Source organism: Thalia democratica, chromosome 5, assembly GCF_965202585.1.
Source record: "Thalia democratica chromosome 5, ktThaDemo2.hap1.1, whole genome shotgun sequence".
NCBI lineage: Eukaryota > Metazoa > Chordata > Thaliacea > Salpida > Salpidae > Thalia > Thalia democratica.
In genome coordinates, this window is record NC_139169.1 from 61,587,305 (window position 1) to 61,607,908 (window position 20,604).

The window sequence follows — 20,604 nt, forward strand, 5'->3', positions numbered from 1 at the left end:
ATTAACGAAAATCGTCTGTTAAAGTAGATTGAAAAAACAAAAAAAAATGAAATAATGAAAATAAATTTAAATTATGTGTAGGATGAAAAATCAAAAAATGAGGTAAAAAAAATTAATTAAAATCTTGTTTAGTTACTATTAAAATTGAAATTTATATTAAAAATATTTTTTACGTAACACATTAAAATCATTATTTTTCATAGTAAATAAAAAATAAAAATGTTTTATCAATTAATAATTTTATTAAGACTAGTTTGTTTTTGCAAGAAATCAAGATTAAAAAAAAAATAATTAAGTAAAATGGGTTAGAAACGATCAGGCTAGAAGTGATCGGGTTAGAAGTGATCGGGTTAGAAATGACCGAGTTAGAAGTGATAGGGTTAGAAGTGATCGGGTTAGAAGTAATCGGGTTAGAAGTGATCGGATTAGAAACGATCGGGTTTGAAATGATCGGGTTAGAAGTGATCGAGTTAGAAGTGATCGGGTTAAAAGTGATCGGGTTAGAAATAATCGGGTTAGAAGTGATCGGGTTAGAAATGATAGCGGGTTAGAAATGATCGGCTCCTGAAATAAATGTATATATATATATATACATATATATATATAAAGAAGTTTGTAAAAATTTTGAAGTTAGTTAAAAATAGTAATCTAAATAAGTGATAGAAAATGCGGTAATTTAGACTGAACCACTGTTATTGTAAACAAAAAAATCAACTTTTGAATTAATTGTTTGTGTAATAGATGACAATTCTTATTAACTAACTAAACAAAAATGAATTAACAGTAACAATGATTATTAATGACCTTGATAATTGCTACTTAATAGATAACATTTAAGTTCATCTTGGAACTTTCCAAAGTCATTTTGATTTTTTAACCATAATGGGAGCTCAGTCCATAATTTACTAGTTTGGTAAACTAGAAATTTGTGACAACTCTTGTTGTTGAATCTAGGTAGGAAATAATTTGTTTCTGAAAACCTTGTATGATAACTATTGATATTTTAACACTTTTAAAGTAATCATTAAAGCTAGCTGGTATAAAATTATTGTTAAATTTAAACATGATGAGACATAACTCGTATAAATACAGACGTTCAACAACTAATTTTTTTTTTCGTTTTTTAATTTTCTGTAACTAACATCACCTTTCTTATAATGTGTGCATCTAAGTGCTCTGTTTAGTTATCAGGTTAAAGTTTTTAGTTAATTGTAGAAAATAAAGCCTAGCTTTACCCAAGGAGGGTTTTAACGCTATCTTAGGGCAATAACTAGTAAAAAGAAACAGTTAACATATTTACCACTTAAGGAACTGTATACAGTGTAGGAAAACTTATTCTTAAAATTTGCTTTGTGATCGATAATAAAAGCTTTTTTGCTATAAAATCTATATTTACATATATTACCTATGATTTTTTAGTTTTTGAGACTTTGGTTGTTCGCTTCAGCTTAATTGAATGGTGTTTATTATTTTTAGGATTTTTTTAGGTTATATTGGTACTTGCAAATACTTAGTTAGTATAATAAAATTTAGTATAAAAATCTGGTTGTTTTGAAAAAAAACTTTTAAGAGCCAATGTATTGTTTGATAGGTTCTTTAATTTTTAAATCTTAGATTCTAAAAATTAACTAAAATATACAACAATTATATAGACTATACCATCACTCATACAGCCCTTAGATAAAAAACAATATTATTTAAACTAATTACATTAAAATAAAAAATGTCGTATAAAACATCATTTTAGCACAAAAAATAATAAAAATGGCTATTGTGTTTAGAGAATTGTAACCTTCAGTAAAATTATGGAAGCTTTATTGTAAATAGAGTTTATTTTCTTACTCATATAAATAAAAAATGTGGTGGTAATGCGTTTACAAAAGTAAAAAGTAAGATGTCCAGGACATGACGTTAAACTGTTCTGGTGAACGACTCGATAACCATAAGGTTTTTTTCGTACACCAGGTTCTTGGATCAAACTTTTAGAGCGTGGTTTTTGTCGTTCATTAAAAAATATATTTTTAGAACAAAATTAACCGAAAATACATAAAATTAGTAACATTTTTCAAAGTTTCTAAAATTTTACAGCTCAAAAGTACAATAAATGGTTTTTAATATTTTTTAACTAGGTATCTTAAGAAGTACTACACTAGTATGTAATGATGTATTTTAATAGATGAATTGAACGCAAACTGACTAAAATGTGAGTTTTTCTTTGATTTTCATTTGTTACTATCATTTAAGGCCTAAAATAAAGCCATTATTTAAAAAAATATATTTATAACAGGCTCAAAATTATTACTACTTGGATTTTTCTAATTTTACTTCTTTTTGGTAACGTACAAAATAATTCAAGTTTCCAAAAGTTATAAAAGACTACTTTAAAGTTGTAAAATTTTATCGACTAAAAAAAGCCCAATTAAATATCAAGTAATTTCGTCATATTAATCAAGAAATGTTAACATATCAATTAATATTGACAACTTGAGCTTTTTAATGACAAATATTTTGGGTTTCGATTATTTAGAAATTGAAAGTTTATCTGTTTTCTTTAATTTTGTGCAATACTAGATTTATCTTTATTTATATAAATTTTGAAAAACATACTTTTAAAAAGGTACTTTTATCTTTATAGCATTAGTTGAAAATCTTTTTAATTGAAGGTTTAATTATTGAAAAAACAGTTAGAGGTCTTTACTTTTTAAAATAAGAACACTTTTGCTTAAAGTCCTCGTCAGTGATAAAAATAAATCAAAAATTAATTTGCCAAATTATTTCTTTAGCCAAAAATTTTTTTTTCAAAAAAATAATATCTACACAGTGTGCTCAAATCGTGTTTAACTGTAAGTAGAAAGTGAATTTTCGTAAAAAAACAATATTTGTAAATCTTTACAAATACTAAATTTTGGTGTAGTCTAAGGTTGTATCTGTTGAATTTTCAAAACTAAATTCATGAAAATCTAATATTAAAGTTAGTTGACTTCAAGTAATAGCTCTTAAAAAATATTTTGCGCTATGCATTTTTTATATTATAAATATCATTGTTTGAAAAAAATAGAAAATTAATTTGCAATTTTATTAGCAAAGTGTTATCAAACATAAGTTTTAAATTAGCCACAATTGTTTTGAAAATAGGTACAAACTTAGTTAATCGTAAGAAATGGTTGCAAAACTTTCCGAAATCTAAGCATATTAACCTTTTAAAACAAACTTATATTTTCTTAAGACTCTTTTACAATTACTTATAACCCAAGTATCGTTGTATTTCTACATATCAGAAACATATTGTTTAAATAAGAAAAATAAAAATAAAAATCAACATAAGTTGAGTGTTGTATAATTAAAAGCAAAACAGAAGTGTACCAAAATATTTATTAGTTTTAGCATGTATTTAAAAAATAAAACAAATTTATTTGATGAGACATTAATTGTTTCACTTTTAAAACAGTTAGAGCCTAAATAAAATGTTTAAAATTTATCTAAAATGTTCAAATCATACTAAAAAGTTCATAATTTTACTAAATCGTATAAAATTTTCTAAAACTTTATTTACTATTGAAGATGCCCAAAATTAAACTAAGTCATTAAAAATAAATATAACTTATAATAGGTTCACAATATTTTCCACTTCATTTTTGCAACTTTCCACTTTTTTCTGATACTCCTGATAACGCGAAACCATCGCATCGTCTAAAAGTTCCAACTGACGAGCCTAAAATTAAAATTTTAATGATTTACAAATGCACTAACTTTATTTTAAGTTATATAATGCTTAAAACGTTAAGTATTAAAACTATTTGCAGTAGCAGTATGCTAGCTTAATAGCATAGAAATAAATAATCGATGATAAAAAGAAACCAAAAAGTAGTTTTGGTGCTTACGGGTATCGTTGAATGCGAAAAACAACAGAAGTTTTATACTGTTTAAGAAAACAACTGCACATATTTTGATAAGTTAGTTTTTATTTTTATAAAAGTTATTAAATACATTTATGCTTTTTAAAGTTTAGAACCTTTTTTTTTCTAATGTTTAAAACAACTAACTAAATAATAAACACCTAACAAATATGATTTTTACTTAATTGTGCGTAAATATTGTATTCATTTTGAATATTTTTTCACAACAGTTCTGTTTTAAACTTTGTTTTTTTTTTAATTTATTTTTCAAATTAAGGGCGGCTAGCGAAACTCCTTAAGAGGCCTAATTCAATATATCCGTTATTTTTATAAGGCTTATGACAGTTGGTTTATCATGTAGCTTATAAGAAATGTTTCTTATATGAGCTTATTTATTTAAAAATATTTTACTTTAATTTACTTGTCTTAAGATAAGTATACTTTAGTAGTTTATTTTTTGGTAACTTTTTTAAAGTGCTTTTTTGAAAGCAAATTAATTAATTCAAACTAAAATTCTCAGAAACTCTTAGTGAGACTAATATATAATAACTTTTAAATATTTCATAAAATCTGTTGTTTTTGAAACTAAATATAAATAATTTTTGTAACAGTTAAAAACTATACACAAGTAATACAAATATATACAACTTATAACTGATAATTCATTTGCATACATTAGAAATTAGTTTATTACAGACCATACTAATAGTCTATTATGTAGAAATTTTAAAATAAATCCCTTTAGCTTACGTAAAATTTAAAAAACCGTTTGTAAAATAATGTTAAGAATAAAGTTAAAAGAAGTGCTTATTATAACTGTTTTTTCAATAAATATTTTAATTTCACTTTACTATCGACACCTATTTTAAATTAGTTTTCTACCTTAATTATTGTTTCACCTTATAATCATTATTATATTATTATAGTAAGTTTATTGTCATACGAAGGACCCAGGCATCAAAACCTAGGCCACTTATACAGAAAGACATACAACAAAAAGACAAAAATAAACCAAAATTGTACATTAAAAATGAAAAAAAAACTGAGTTTAACTAATTAAAGTTTAAAAATTAACATAAAAACACCAAAAATTATAACACAAAATTTATAATTCCGGTGCTTCCGAAAAGAGAACAACAATATCCTACTTCAACTTCACCCGAACAGATGGTTTCACTCCAAAACTGGTTTCACTTTCATTCGAACGACTGGCTTCACATTATTTGAACAACTGGTTCAGCTTTCATTTGAGTAACCGGCTTAATTTTTATCCATACAACTTATTTCACTTTTATTGTATAACTAGAACCGCTTTTATATGAACAACGTTTTTCATTTTTCTTAGGAGAGCCTGCTTCATATTTACTTTCAAATCTTTAATACTCAGATAACTCAGCGTTTGTTGGACTTTCGTAGTAGCTGATAAATGTTGAGAACACTGACTATAAACAAAACTTAAGAACCCAAGGCCTCTATCACTTTAACAGCCCAATAAACTATGTATTAAGGAACAGGTTTTGTTATACACAGAGGAAAGGCGCCGCTAATAAAATAAAGCTATAGGTTAAACCAAATTAGACAAATACAACCAGTGTTTAATAAAGAAATAACAACAAAAAAAAATAACTTATGAATTTTGCTAACAAAATATTTATTTACATCAAACTTTTTTAACCTTAACCGAAAATGCTCAACTTTTTTACAAGAAACTAATTCGTTTGGAAGCTTGTTCCATAATTCAACTGAACGATAAAAAAAAGAATTATGCCAAACATTATTATTGAAATTATGTCTGCATGTAAATTTTCTGCTGTTACCTCTCAGTAAATAAGTACATATATGAGGTTCAAAAATAGACTGTAAATTAATTGTAGTTTCACTATTAATCAGTTTGAAAAAAGTAATTAAGTCAAACTCAATCCTTCTATACTCTAAAGACTTAATACCAAGTTTTGAGAGTCTATCAAAATAAGATGTGTATGAGATGTTACAACGGTTGAAGACTATTCTTGTATATTTTCTTTGAATGGATTCAAGATGGTTAATATCTTTCTTCAAATATTGAGACCAAATTGGTGTGTTGTATTCTAACTTAGGACGAATGTAAACGAGATAAAATTTTTTTAGAATGTTTATATCTGTAGATTTAAAACTCTTTAAAACTTGAAAAGAAATAGTTGATGCAATTTGATAAACGTAATTGATATGGTGGTTCCATTTTAGGTTTTCAGCAATAAAAATTCCCAGATCTTTAAACACTTTAGTTGAAGATAACCTTATGTTGTTTATTCTAAATTCAGAAGTGATACTAGATGTATTTTTTTGAATGTTTAGAACCTGACATTTACTAGGATTTAAAACTAGTTTTCTTTCTTTTAGCCAATGATAAATTTTATCCAAAGATTTTTGTAGAATTGTGTTAGAATGGCTAAAAATTTTTGTATCGTCTGCAAAGAGATTTATGTTGCTATCGACATCTACTTCTAAAGCTATATCATTGATATAAATTATAAATAAAAGTGGGCCAATAACCAAAATCATGATCAGTAAACTGACTAAAATAAAATAAAAACATTTAACTAACCTTCAACTTAGACACGAGATTTTTCAGAGTGAATTTGACCGGAGTCACCATGACTTTTGTTTGTCCTTCGCACACTGTTATTATAATGTGTGTATTTAATTAAAATGAAGTATAACAAATAAACAGACAAATAATTACTGTGTATTTAGAACGCTAAAAATAATTCTGGTTAAATCTTTTAAGACGTGTAAGTGATGTTTAATAATATTTAAAAACAATAAAACTATGTGTAATAAAATTGTTAATTTAGTTATTTCCCACTCTTTAAAACAAAAAACAGCCCAAGTGACTAAATACTATCCTGAGTTAGTGAAAAAATTGAATAATTTTATTTTACAAGCTAAAAGCTGAAATTTTACTGTTAATCAAGGTTAAATACATAAAAATAGCAAAATAATAACAAAGTAAGAAAATTACTTCACTAAGAAATAAAAAAAACAAGTAAAAAAAGTTAGCCTGCAATTAAGAAAAATATCCAAACTAGCCTGAGTTTTATAAAAAATTCAAACAAGCTTGTTTTTTCAAAAGTATCACAATAGCCGTAGCTGCCCTGAGTAGCCTGAATGTGTGGCAATCCTGATATAAAAATACTAAAACTTGATAAAAAAATTGCAGCTTTAAACTCAACCTTGACTAAATTTATTTTTGTATTATTTTTTAATTACCAGCTAGACTTATTTCAGTGTTTATTTTCAATTTAACATACAATTTTTTTTTCCTTTATTGCCCTTTTTCACAAAAATTTTACATGATATTATAAATTCAGTTAGTTATTTTATATATTGTTAAATAAATGGAGAAAGAATATGATTTCATTGTCTACAACAAGTTAAGGAATCTAAAATACCATATTAGCTATGAATTATACTCGTTTGAAACTTGAAGCTTTGTTTTTGAATACTTCAACAAAAAAAGTTGTTTAGATTTTAATACAAATTTTTACTAGCATTAAAAGTATTAAAATCTTGATAACTAAACTTCACCCTAACTTGTGAATTAATAGTACAATTAAATAGAATCAATTTTTCTATGCTTTCACAAAGCAAGAATTAGTAAATAATATTAAAAATTAATTAATAACTAATTCATCATTAATGTTACAATCTTATAACCTTGTGATTAGAAAGTTTTAGATATACAGTAGACTTTTAAATGAAAACTTAAACGATAATCACTTATTGAATAAAAAATTGAAGTAAGTCTACAAAAAATATTTTAAATACTTACATTTAACTATTTCTTGTACATCTTGAATGAGCAGCTGCAAATCTTTTTCATTTTTCATCACATCTTCTGTGTTTTGCATTGAGCATTTTACACTTTTGTGCATATAATCCATTGCTTTGCTCATGTCGTGCTGTTTTAATTATAACATATTTAGTATTATTAAGTTTTAAACTTTAAGAAATCTGTGTTAGATTTATTTTGACAATGAAATGGTAGTTTTAAAATTGTTTGACAAAGAACAATAACTTGGTAATATTTGACTCGGTCAGATATAAAATAACAAGGTATTAAGTCGTAAAAATCTAAACAAGCAATGTCCGTCTGAAAATCAACACAACCGTTTTTAATACTTAATCAAAATTTTGTTACAAAAACATCTTCAAACACCAAGTTATGATTGTAGCTCAGTTTTTAAATTTTTAGTTAGAGCTCACACTTAAAACTCATGCAAAACAAATACATGTGAGCTAAAACGAACCCCGCAACTCTTGAGTCCCCTCCTTTCGTTCAACTTCACCAGGTACTCGCAATCTCGGCTCTTGTACAGCTTGGAGTAGCACTTCCACACCGCACTGTTGCTCTTCTGCATGGCGGTGATGCGGCCCATCAGCTTCAACAGCTTCGGCTTGATCCACCCGCCTGCGGATTCATAATGAATTTATCTATTAAACTAGTGCGGTAAATTTTAACAGTTTTGGTTTAATTTATCCGCCATGTGTGGTAAGTACATGTTGTGATAAAAAAAATTATTAAATTTTGAGACTGGAAAATAATTAAGTTTTTAACATGTATTAAAAACGCAATTTTTAAAGCAAACTATTAAGCTTGAATTTTTTTTTTCACGAACATTTAAAAAAAAAACTTTTAGTAAAAGTAGCTGTCTATCGGATAAGCATAAAATTAAAAACATGTTTTAAAGGGACTTGTGGTTATTTTTTAAATTTTTAGTTTTTATTATATAATATACCGCCAATATTTTCAAGAGGTTTACATTTTTGTTAAAAATAAGATAGCTTAAAGTCAAAATAAATAAAGTTATTAGGGTACAACAACCCAAAATGAGTAGGCAATTATAAAGGGTCATCTAAAAGATTCTATGATAATAAAATTTTAAAAATGTTCAGACTATAAAAAAATATATGTTATTAAATCTTATGTTACATTCATCATATTTCTATTCTACCGTCTACTAAAAAATAATACAAATGTTGTAACTTACTAGGTCTACCGTCGCAGTCTTTTATGTTTTCCACGCAAGCTTTTGTGACAATTTCAAGTACGTCGTAATCCTCGTGTTTCTTCTTCAAATCCAGCAACCTTGGAAATAAATTAAATAAAATATCACAACATCAAATTATTTTCATATTATTTGTATTTAAGTTCATTAAATAAATAAATTTATGTTAAAAAAAGTAAAAAGCTCTTTGGTTTTTTGATTCTTTTAAATAGCTTTAGCAAAACGAAATAATATGCGAAATCAAACTTAAGCAATCTTGTTACAGGCTAATCTCATCAGACGGAATTTATTTTCAACGGTTTTAACTCAATTGATGATGTTTTTTACAAACATAAGCAAAACTAAAACAAAGCTTTCATTTACAAACAATAATGTTTCGTTGTTACAAACTTGATGTAGCTGGTAACAATAAGTTTAAATGTTTTGAAAAAACTTAAAAAGCTTTTTGACTAACTTTAATTTTAATTAGTTTTAATAAAACACTACTCAAATTAAACTTAGGCACAATTACATAAAAAGCTTACTACATCACACGGAATTTATTTTCAACAACTTAAAATTTTCCACAAACTTGTTGTAACTGGTGACGACTTCGTCAAATTTTCCGATGTCAGTGGAAATAGCCATGCAGTTTTCCCACATCTCATATTTGTCCTGATTGTACTTCAGCCCCTCAGTCAGCGATAAAAACGCCTCTTTGCTGCACAAAACAATTTGCTATTTACATTAAAATAAAAAATTTCTATTTACATTAAAATAAAACTATTTCCTACTTATATTAATAAAACTATTTCCTACTTATATTAATAAAACTATTTGCTATTTACATGAATAAAACTATTTGCTTTTTACATTAGTAAAACTATTTACTATTTAATTTAATAAAAGAATTTGCTATTCACATTATTAAAATAATTTTCTACTTACATTAATAAAATAATTTGCTATTTACATTAATAAAACAATTTGCTATTTACATGAATAAAAGAATTTGCTGTTTATATTAATAAAACTACTTGCTATTTATATTAATAAAACAATTTGCTATTTAAACTAATATAACTATTTACTATTTGCATTAATAAAACAAATCTTAAAGTACTTAGCTGGTTAACTAGACAAAAAAGATTTAAAATAAGTATATCGATCTAAATAAATAAACAAAATAATTAGCAAAACGAATTATTTAAATACTACAAACACAAGTAAAAATACAATATATCTTTTTTTTTTCTTAAATTATAACTAACACAACAAAATATTAGTATAACATTTTTATTTACTTTTAAAGTTTGTAAAACATTATAATATACAGTTTGGTTTTTATAAGACAACATTATTCATTTTGTGATAATCTATTTGTTACTTCGTGAATATAGTAAATGCAAATGTTAACTTACTTTTTCTTAGACTTGACGTAAGCTGTAGACAAATTGGTCCATGCTTGATAGTTCTGGTGAAAAATTAAAGTACTTTCAATAAAATACTTACTTAACTACTAAACAACTTATTGAAAAATGTGTATAAAAATATCTGAAAGAGTAAAACTTAAGTATGAAATAAAATTACTTTTAATACTCTTAAAGATCAGTAACTTTATTAAAAACTTTATTTTTTTACTTTTTTGAACTTGCGTCTCAGTATTCGCACTATAGTACAGTCAACCTAACGTATTTAATTTTATTTTTAATTTTCTAAACACTAAATAATTATTTAAAATTAATAAATACCAACGTCCCAGTCAAGTTGCAGGCACCTTCTGAAGGCGTTGGCAGCTTTTTCAAAACATTCAAGATTCATCAACAAACAACCCATCGTGAACCATGTTCCTTTCTGATTATAAACAATAATTTTTTGTTACTTTTATATTTATAATTATTATTTTTTAATATAAAAGTTTCATTTCTATTAAAATAATAACTTTTTATGATACTATTACATCTATAATTTTAAAATATTTATTATTTTTACACTATATCACTTAAATATATTTTTAAGTTAATTAGCCAATAAATGGTTATTTTCAAATAATTCTAAATATCAGTCAAAAAAGTTGTGGTATACAAACATTCACTAAACTTCTTTATTTTCTTTAGTTCAACTTTGAACCGTAAAAAAATGTCAATCAAAATAGGTAAGGTATACATTTTTAACTAAACCTCCAACTATGTTTTAAATATGAAGCAGCTAAAACACTACAGCTTACCTGCATAGTGAGAACTTTCAAGCTTTCCTCGAAGCACTCAACGGCGAGTTCCAAGTTGTTCTGCGTGTAATGCAGCACTGCTAAGGAGTTCATCGCCCTACTGCATTTCTCACCGCTCAGCTCCCAAGCTTGTTGGTAGTATGACGGGTCCTGTTTGTTTGTAAGATTTTATCAAGTATTGTCATAAATATTTAAAATAACAGTGATTTCTATAAGGTATAGCTTGTTGAAAAAACATTTGTTGTTTAAAATTATCTTTATATGTTTATAAGCAACATTTAGATAATTCAAATAACTTACAAAACTTATGACAAAATCGTTTTTTCATGTTTGATTAATTACTTGTTATATAGAATGAAAGGTTTAAAATATAAAACATTTGTACTTGCGAAATCAGCTACTTATTTTTTAATTGGTTAACCCAACTCATTTCTCTATAAAATGCTGTTGATAACACTTGTTGATAATTAAAATTAACACAGAACAATTAACTTCATATAAAGAAACACCAACCCTTGTGAGGTCGCCGTAGAAGCAGAGAATATTAGGAGTCGGTTTTTCTTTCATTACTTTCTCGCACAACTTAACACCTTCGTCCTTTCGGTCGCTTCTTATCAGGCACCTCACTACTTCTTCCCAGTTTTCCAATCTTAATAATTAAATATTCTATTTGCAATATATTTAGTGATTAAAACTTGTGACTATTTTTTAACTTTTGATCTCTACGCTGTAATTAAACTTTAAATATATATTTACAACCTAAGTTTTTTATAACTTATTTCAATTATAATTTTTTATTTATAATTTTTTAGTTTTAAAATAAACAACACATAAACAAGTTGTAAACAAGGTAATTAATATAATTTAAGAATCTTTTAAGAACGTAAGTTTCAAACTATTTAAACATAAAACTTACACATAAAGCATTTAGATGTTTCGTATAAAATATTTTAAATATTTCAGTAAACACATATTTCAAATTAACATGGTACTTTGGAATAAAACTAAAAATCGAACCTCTTGTACATTTCCAACGCGGTCGAAGTGAGTCCCAGTGAAACAAGGAAGTCGGCGAATTCGCTCTCAAGTTGCCACACAGGCACCGAGTTGCAAGCATAAAATAAACACTGCCGCAAATTGGCCGTTGACTCGACTGGTGTTTCCTGGAATAAAAACAAACTAATAAAGTATTAATATTGACTGTATAAAACAAGCACTGCCGCAAATTGGCTGTTAATTCAACTGGTGATTCTGAAATTAAATTTTCACAAGTATTACAGTGTGTAAAAAAAACTCAAAAAGAAATGTTTTGTTGAGCGAAGTTTTAATGATACATCTAAAACTACAGAAAGTAGCACGGTAGATTAAACAAAATAAATTATAATAATAATTTATGCATGTATGAATACCTAAAGTTTCAGGAAACTCTAACAATAATTTGTTGAGAAAATAGTTGTTTTTATATACCTACGTTATAACTAACATAAGTATAAAATCTGGGTAATAACTGCAAGAGTGAGGAATAAAAATCAGTCTAATTTTTTAACCAATCATTTAAAACAGTATTTGCTTAAAACTGATTTATAAACATTTCAGTAAACTCCAAGAGACTAACAAAAAACATGGTATTTTCGAAAATGAACTGGCTTGTGGGATTAAAGTTTTTTTTTTAATGAAGAAAACTTTTTGAAAAAGGAAATTTTTTCAAAGTTTTGAAGCTCCTAGCAAAAAATTTTTAAATGGTGTGTTTTTAAAATATGAAAATAGTTGTAAAAAATGCAGATAATGTGCATTATGTAGAAACGAATTCAGGCAGTAGTAGATTCATGTTTAAATTTTTAAAACCTGTAAAATTAAATATATACAGTAACCTGCCAACTAGGTAGGTACTTTGAACACAGCGCTAAAATGCGAACCCAACTGGCAGTGCGTACATAGTATTTTTTGGTTTTAATTGCCAAAATTAAGTGTAATAAAAACACTTTGTAAGGTAGTAAATTGTACAAATAACTGTTAAAGCAAAATTTCCCAAAACGATAACTTTTAGCATAAGAAAAAAAAACATACATGTTGATATCATAAGTCTTGAGTATTTATATTCAACATATGTATCTTTATTGTACCTTGTAAATTTACATAGTACATATAGTTAATTACTAGTTTTTAATAAATAAACATTGATGAAAAAAACGATCATGCGTTTATAAAGTTGTGCTTTTTCAAAAAAGCTATCTTAGAGTTATAAAGTTTTACTCCCTTTTATTATTTGGTAATATTTGTATTTTAACTGGTTGCTCTGGTAGAAAACATAACAATAAGGAATAAAATGGTGTGGTGGGCTTAAAAGGAAATGGTGTGATGATCATAGTAGACTGTGCTTTTCATAGTCAATATTTGCAGCAACTGAGTTTATAAAGAGTGCTTAACAGTTTAATAAGTTTATTTTTTACTTATCTTGTTTATATGTGATTGCATGGTTACCACTATCTCAAGTTATTCAGGCCAACCAGGATAATTCAGGCTTTGAACTTTTGAAAAACTCAATTTAATTAACTTTATTTTTGAACACAGCGTTTTTCGGGTAAAAAATGCTTACCATACCGGCAGTGCGTACCTAGTTAGCAAGTTACTGTAGTATATAAAAAAGGATTCAAATAAAAATTGTTGTAACTTTATTTCACAGTTTACTTTGCTAAAAAATTATAACATTGTAAAATTAATAAATTTAAGCTTTTAAACAAAAAAAAATTAGTGTACTTTACAAACCGTAAGTTTTATAACTGAAAAAACGTTACTTATTAAAAACTTTAATTAATAAAAGTCGAAACCAACTTTACAACTCGTCAGTTATATATATATACTTATATTTTTTTGATCACTTGCAAAAATTAACTGTTTTCTGAAGTAGCTAATAAAACCTCAGTAAACTTATGTTATAAATCATCAGTTTCATATTATGTTTTTCTAACTAATTTTCAAAGATACCAACTTGTTTTTCGAACCATGCCTTCTGCTTGTCATCGGGCACCACGAACTTGACCAGTTCCTCCATCTGGGACATCCCCCTCTCCACTTTGCGGGTTTTTTCCTTTTCCAAGACGCATCTCAACCTCAGCGCTTCGGTGTGAACGCACCAACCACTGGAGGTGCACGAGGTCAGTAACTGGTGGGAATTTATTTTAAAATTGTTTAATAATTGTAAAAGATAGGGATTAAAATAAAAAATATATAAAACAACATGTCAAGTATTGAGTGGACTTGTAAAACAGCAATTATTTAAAATTGGATTTAAAGTACTTGCGATTAAAACTTAAAAAATCAAATATTTTGAAAATGAAATTAGTAGAGTCTGCTTTGGTTTACTTGCGTATAGAAGCAAAAATAAAAGATAATGGTTGGTATACAAGCTTAAAAATTAATTACGAAAATATACTTCTTGTGATCAATTGTTTACACTTTTGATGACCGTTAAAAATAGTTTACACAAAGAGCACACTAATACAAAAAAAACTATACTGACTGTGCTTAAAAAACAAGAGCTTGTTCATAAAGTTTATATTTTTAGTGACCTTATTTAAATATACTTTTTGCAAACTTTAATTATGACAAAAAACAAATGTAAATACTCCATAAAAATTCAATTGAGCGTAAATAAATATATTAAAAAGTAATTTAACTATTTAATATTTTCTTTTAATTAACCACTACTGCAACTATAAAATTTAAAACAAACTAAGTTTTTTTTATTAAACACCTCTAAAGTTGCTCTGACTTCCTCGTCTCTGAGTTTGTGCTTCGGACTCGTTTTCTGCATAGAGGTGCTGAAAAATTTCAATCAATTTGTTTGTTTTTCAATAAAATTTAAAAAAAAAACAATATTTTAAAGATAACTGAAACTAAATTGTACCTCTGAGCAACTTTTAAAACTTTATACTTTAATTTCCAAAACAATAATGTAAACATGTTTTAAAACATAACTTTAATAAATAAAAAAATATTAATAAGGCAAGCTGCAATTTAAAATGCTTAATATTTAAAGTAGATTGCAAAAAAAAAACTTTTAAAATGGCTGAAAATTAATAAATAAACAAACCAAGCGGCAAGAATAACGCAGGCTTCTTCGCAGCAAAGGTTGGCTTTCTCCTTGTCTTCAGAAAGTTTTATTCTGTCCAACAATGTGTCATCATCCAATTCAATGTTCTGTTTTTTTTTATTAATAAACTAAGTATTTTAAAGGTTACTTTATTTACTTTTAAGCCAAACTTACAATCATTTGTTTTAATTTTAAAAACTAACAAGTTAAACAACTTCATTTTTATCTAAATTAAACAAAGTTATTGGTTGGTTATACTTTAATAAAAGTTATAAATTTACGTTTTCATGAATTATTCATATGTATTTCCTTAAGAATAAAAAACTTCTTTAAACCTAAGTACCCAAATAATCGTGTTTTAATACATTAATATGTTTTTTTTTTGAGTATGTGGGAGTAGTGTTCATGTGTGACTGACGATTATAAATACATAAGTATGTACTGAAAAAGTATTTTAATCATTTTGTTGATTCCTTTAAAACCATATATTTCGTAAGATAACAAAATGTTATTTTTACTTTTGGTATGTGTGAGTAGTACTATTTAGTGAGTGACGACTGAAAATACATAAATACTAAAAATATTCTAAAGATATATTTGTTAAATTCCTTAAAAACCATTTATAACTTAAAATTATTGAAAAAATATTTAGTTAGTTCCTTAAAAATCACATTAATTACTTACTTTTGGTGTGTGGGAGTAGTACTTTTCAGTGACTGAAGACTGGAACTTGCAATCTGCTTTCCTATCAACTTTCATCATGAGCTGAGGGAGCGCTTTCTGCTGGAACTTTGTTCGTACGCCGTACTCTCCTGTGGAAATGTGTAAGTTAAAAAATAACAATGTAACACAATCTTGTATTGAAATGAACCATAATAAACGCAAAGGTAAAACGTGAAATTTTGTTATTGTTTTAGTAATACTTAAAATATGAATTTGTAAAGTTAATGTTTAATAAAAAAGTGTATACAAAGGCATACCCAAAGAATTCGTCTTTAATTTGGTAACACACAATTTAACTATTAATCCCAAGTAGAAAAACAATAAACTCAAAAATTGAATTGGGAAATTTAAAATAATCATCGATTAAAAGATTAAAAATAGCTTCTTTTTTTCATGTTAAAACAAACCAGTGAAGCTGAAATCAATGCCGACGGCTTCCTTGGCCTTATTGAAATATTCTTCAGAGAGCTTGTAGTCGTAAAAGTGCAGCAAGCAGTGTCCGCACTCCAAGTAGAACTGAACTTCCAAAGATCTGTGCGTTAACCAGGAATAAATATTTTAAATGTATTCAGGACTAAACAATTAAATAATGGGTTTTTTTTCTACTAATCAAATCAAATACAATTAAATAATACCAAAAATAGTAAATATTAGTATTATTAAATAGAACTGCACTTCCAAAGATCTGTAAATTAATCATTTAATATTTTAGATGTGGTCAGGACTAATTTATTAAACAATTGAAAAAAACAGCTTTTCTTTTATTGATCAAGTAGAAACTTATATAAATTCCAAGAACAATAAAAAATAGTTTTTTTTTATAAAACTGAACTTACTAAGATCTAAACATTAATCAAAACCAGTTAATTAATCAAATACTTGAAAACGGCAATGTTTTTTTCATTGACCGAGTCAAAACTTAATAGAATAGTTTTAAAACACAAACTACTTTAGATATTTCTTCTCCGAACCCAGCACTTTCAAGAAATCTTCAGTTTTTTCAATCACCTTCCTCATGCCAGCGAGGATGCGGTCGGATTTTTCGTTCAAAATTTGGCTGTTCAGGTTCAGGCAGCGGAACAGCCACCAGCTGCTCGACTATTGGATAATTTTTTTTTTTTAATTTGAAATTTTTTACGTAACTTGGTTTTTTGAATAAGTATTTACAACGGGAACGGGTCGAAACTGCACGATGTTACTAAATTGCGCGAGGCCACAAAATTGCACGAATGTACTTTTGCACGCGGAGATAAAACTGCACCATTACAAATTTGCACCAAGGGTCAATTGAGTTACAAAATGAAGAAAAAAGTAACTGACCAAGGGTTAGGGTTAGGCGTAACAGTGATAGTAATAAGAACAACTAGAAAATAAATAAATAAATAAAACAATTAATTAAGAACAGAAAAAAAGTTACCCACAGAGGGTAAAGGTTAGGGGTAACAGTGAAAGTAAAAAAAAAACTAAATTTTAAAAATAAATTAAAACTACTAAAAAAAATATTAAAAATAAATCAATCCGTGCAAAATTGTATGCTCGAGCAAAAGTGACCCTTCGTGCAAATTTATCTTCATGCAATTTTGTGCCCTCGTGCAATTTTGTGCCCTCGTGCAATTTTGTCCCCTCGTGCAATTTTGTACCCTTGTGCAAATTTGACAGCTACCCATTCACAATAGTTCTTAAAAATCAAAAAAATTACAGTTTAAGAAAATTTAGTAAATTCTTGGAAAACTAACTATATAAACATGTATGTTTTTTGTATAAATGCAAAATAAAACACTGTACTATTTCTACTTTGGGTATTAGAGAGGCATAAAACCACCAACTATTTAGCTGTTAAATTAAAATAATTTAATTTTTAAGGGCTTTTTTTTTATAATTCCGGCAAAAATACTGGTTAACATTAATTTTTGTCTTGTCTTTATTATCATTTTATTTTTAGTAAACAAAAACAAGAAATTTAATTTTAGAAATTTAAAATAAATAGGTTTTTACATTCATTTAGTAACTAATAACTAAACATATAAATTTCTTTTAACTGTAATCCTGATTGAGCTTACTAAAAATATATAAAAAGATTAAACTTTAAATTAAAGCTTTAAAACTTGCTTATAATCTAATTTAAGAAAAAAAACAACATCTAAATTAATACATTAAATTTAAATATTTTGAATTGCTTAATTTCAAATAAAATGCTAATATACTTTGTATTAACTACTACTGAAAAACTTTAAGTACACATTGAATGGAACATATTGATACATTGACTTTACAGATTTTATGTATCAAGATAACATCATATAAACTTGTTTCAAATTAGTGTTCTTGTAACTAGTGTAAAAATAAAGATTGAAATCCTAAAACTATGAGAATCTTTAAGTTTTATATATTTTTTTTTTAATATCTAAACAAAACTTTTGTATATAAAAGGTGGTAATAGAAAATTTACTTTATTTTAAACAAATCTAATCCTAAATAAATAAAAATTTGTAAAATTAAAAAACAAATTTTGTAGTCAATATTTAAGAACTAGTTTCATAAAATAGCGTATTGTTTTAAAACGTCTCTAGAAAATTACAGTATTAAAACTTTACAATAAAAACAAGTAATACTAACTTTAAGTTCAGAACTTTCGTTTAAGTGTTTAAATATACACATTGCAAGAACCAAATATTGTGTGTTTTTCGCCAAATTTGTAACATAGAAAGTTGTTTCCGTTTCAGCGTTCACTAAATATTTCTTCATGGCTTCATCATCCTGTGTAATAAACTTTAATTAAAGAACAAATAAATTCTCGAGAAAAAATTGTAGCTTAGTACCATTTTTAAATTACTAAACTTTATAAATTATGTGTTTTTCAAGTTACAACAAACATAAAGCCAGCTCCAGCTCTACCAAAAAATACAAAAAATATATACAAAAAAACAAATAATTTGAGGCATACTTACCAAGGGCCAAACACTTGGAAGATCTTTCAGCCTGGGTCCGGTCCAGTTGTTTTGCACGAACATTTGCAGGCACGACACTCCGCAGCAGTACAGAAGCAAGTCGTCAGATTTACTGGGTTTTATCAGGAAGATTTATGGGTATATATACATTTTTTTTTTTAAACACATTAGTTTGTTTTTACATTAAAATTGCAATATAAATATTTGTCTTTAAGTTAAATTTAATAGTAGTTGTTTTAATAACAATTTTGGTACATTAGCAGTTTTGTAAAATTTTAAAATAATAACCTATTTTAAAATATTTTTAAATTATAAAATAAACTAAAAAACTAGCAAATATTTTTTTAAGTATTTGATTAATCTTTCATTATTTGAAATCAAAAATTCATGTAACTCACTCCATATCTCTTAAAATCGTAGAAAATTTTTCTGGATCTGGACCAAAGTCAAACTTTTTAACAGTCGCCTCTAACACATCCAGGTATTTTTGGTTAAAAAGATTTTGAAGTATATCTTCATTCTTTGCTAAGTAGAGATAAAACAATTTAAGTTAAATAGAAAGCATTTTTATCAAAAAACTTTCAAAAAAGTGTATTATTACTTTTACTTTGATAATACAGATTTTAAGTTCAATGAAACAGACCAAAAACAAATTGTACATCTTAGTAAAATATTAAACTTTGCAAAAATAGTAAGTAAGTAAAAAACTTTTATATTTCTCAAATTTTGTATGTTTATCTCATAAATTTCACAGTAATAGACATGTTAACTATTTTGCTTAGCAAATAAAAGATTAACTTTTAATTGAAACAGATAATTTCAAGCCTTTTTTTTTCTGACACTAAGTTAGAAAATTTAAAACTAAATTTAGAGGTTTTGTTTGAAATGATACAATTGCATCATAAACAAACAAAAAAAAATTGTTCAAAATTAAGACATGTCATATAACTAGGACTCTAGAAAACAAAAAAATATATATAATAATTAATATATTCTATGTACTATTTATTAAAATTATGTTCCCTACTAATTATAAGGTTCAAATAAGTTCAATTACTTTAAATTAAAATTTATTACAACTGCCAATAAAAATAACAAGTATTAATCGAAAACTTATAAAACCAAACACTTAAAATTTTAAAAGTAAACAAATATAAAAGCTTTGTTTATTTTTGATTATAAAAAACAGCTATATTTAAAATAAAAAAGTATAATATAAAAATTGAATCAATAAGAATATATGTCTAAATATAAGTTTGCAGAGGTTGAGTATAATGATTACATACATTACTAACTAAAATCTAAAACTAACTTTCAAAGTTCACTGATGCTTCAGAGTCTGGATTACACAGAAAACACTGAACTTCAAAATCTTTGTGGTTGTTAAACTCCATTGCAATTTATTTTATAATTAAGGAAAATTATCTGTAAAATGTATTTTCTTATAGAATATACTGTAAAAGATTATGATACTTTAAATAGACTTGTAGAAACTATTTACTTATATTTAGTAATTTTGCTAAATTTTTACAACTGTATAGAGTTAAATCAATAAGTTTAAAATAGAAGACTTTTTGGTCATCAACATAATAAACCACTTATATTTTGGTGGTCTTTTCTTCTACTTAAGATAAACTAAAAAAGTTCTCATGATTGGCACTGATCAAGCTGAGAAAAATTTCCTGACTTT

General features: G+C 26.0%; 1 protein-coding gene across 1 annotated transcript; it reads right to left on the reverse strand.

The window, feature by feature from the left end:
- Nucleotides 1-3,358: 3,358 nt before the first annotated feature.
- Nucleotides 3,359-20,341, reverse strand: LOC145835868 (tetratricopeptide repeat protein 27-like). The gene is made up of 21 exons (XM_082943611.1): nucleotides 20,227-20,341; nucleotides 19,313-19,439; nucleotides 18,915-19,026; nucleotides 18,583-18,723; nucleotides 16,916-17,064; nucleotides 16,374-16,498; nucleotides 15,928-16,055; nucleotides 15,244-15,350; nucleotides 14,905-14,971; nucleotides 14,140-14,313; nucleotides 12,168-12,313; nucleotides 11,664-11,799; nucleotides 11,151-11,300; nucleotides 10,679-10,777; nucleotides 10,345-10,397; nucleotides 9,516-9,644; nucleotides 8,927-9,024; nucleotides 8,186-8,346; nucleotides 7,708-7,837; nucleotides 6,481-6,554; nucleotides 3,359-3,712 (listed from the first exon to the last, which is right to left on the reverse strand). Exons 1-21 carry the CDS (start codon nucleotides 20,306-20,308, stop codon nucleotides 3,602-3,604), a joined length of 2,499 nt encoding a protein of 832 aa, XP_082799737.1. The 5' UTR covers nucleotides 20,309-20,341; the 3' UTR covers nucleotides 3,359-3,601.
- Nucleotides 20,342-20,604: the final 263 nt, after the last annotated feature.

Excerpts from the sequence above, each read along its gene's own strand:
- LOC145835868 (XM_082943611.1), bottom strand. The coding sequence starts at position 20,308 with ATGGAGTTTAACAACCACAAAGATTTTGAAGTTCAGTGTTTTCTGTGT. Across the intron at positions 17,065-18,582 it reads ACGAAAGTTCTGAACTTAAA|TCGAGCAGCTGGTGGCTGTT; the intron begins GTTAGTATTACT and ends ATTATCCAATAG. Across the intron at positions 14,972-15,243 it reads TGCGTTATTCTTGCCGCTTG|CACCTCTATGCAGAAAACGA; the intron begins GTTTGTTTATTT and ends GAAATTTTTCAG.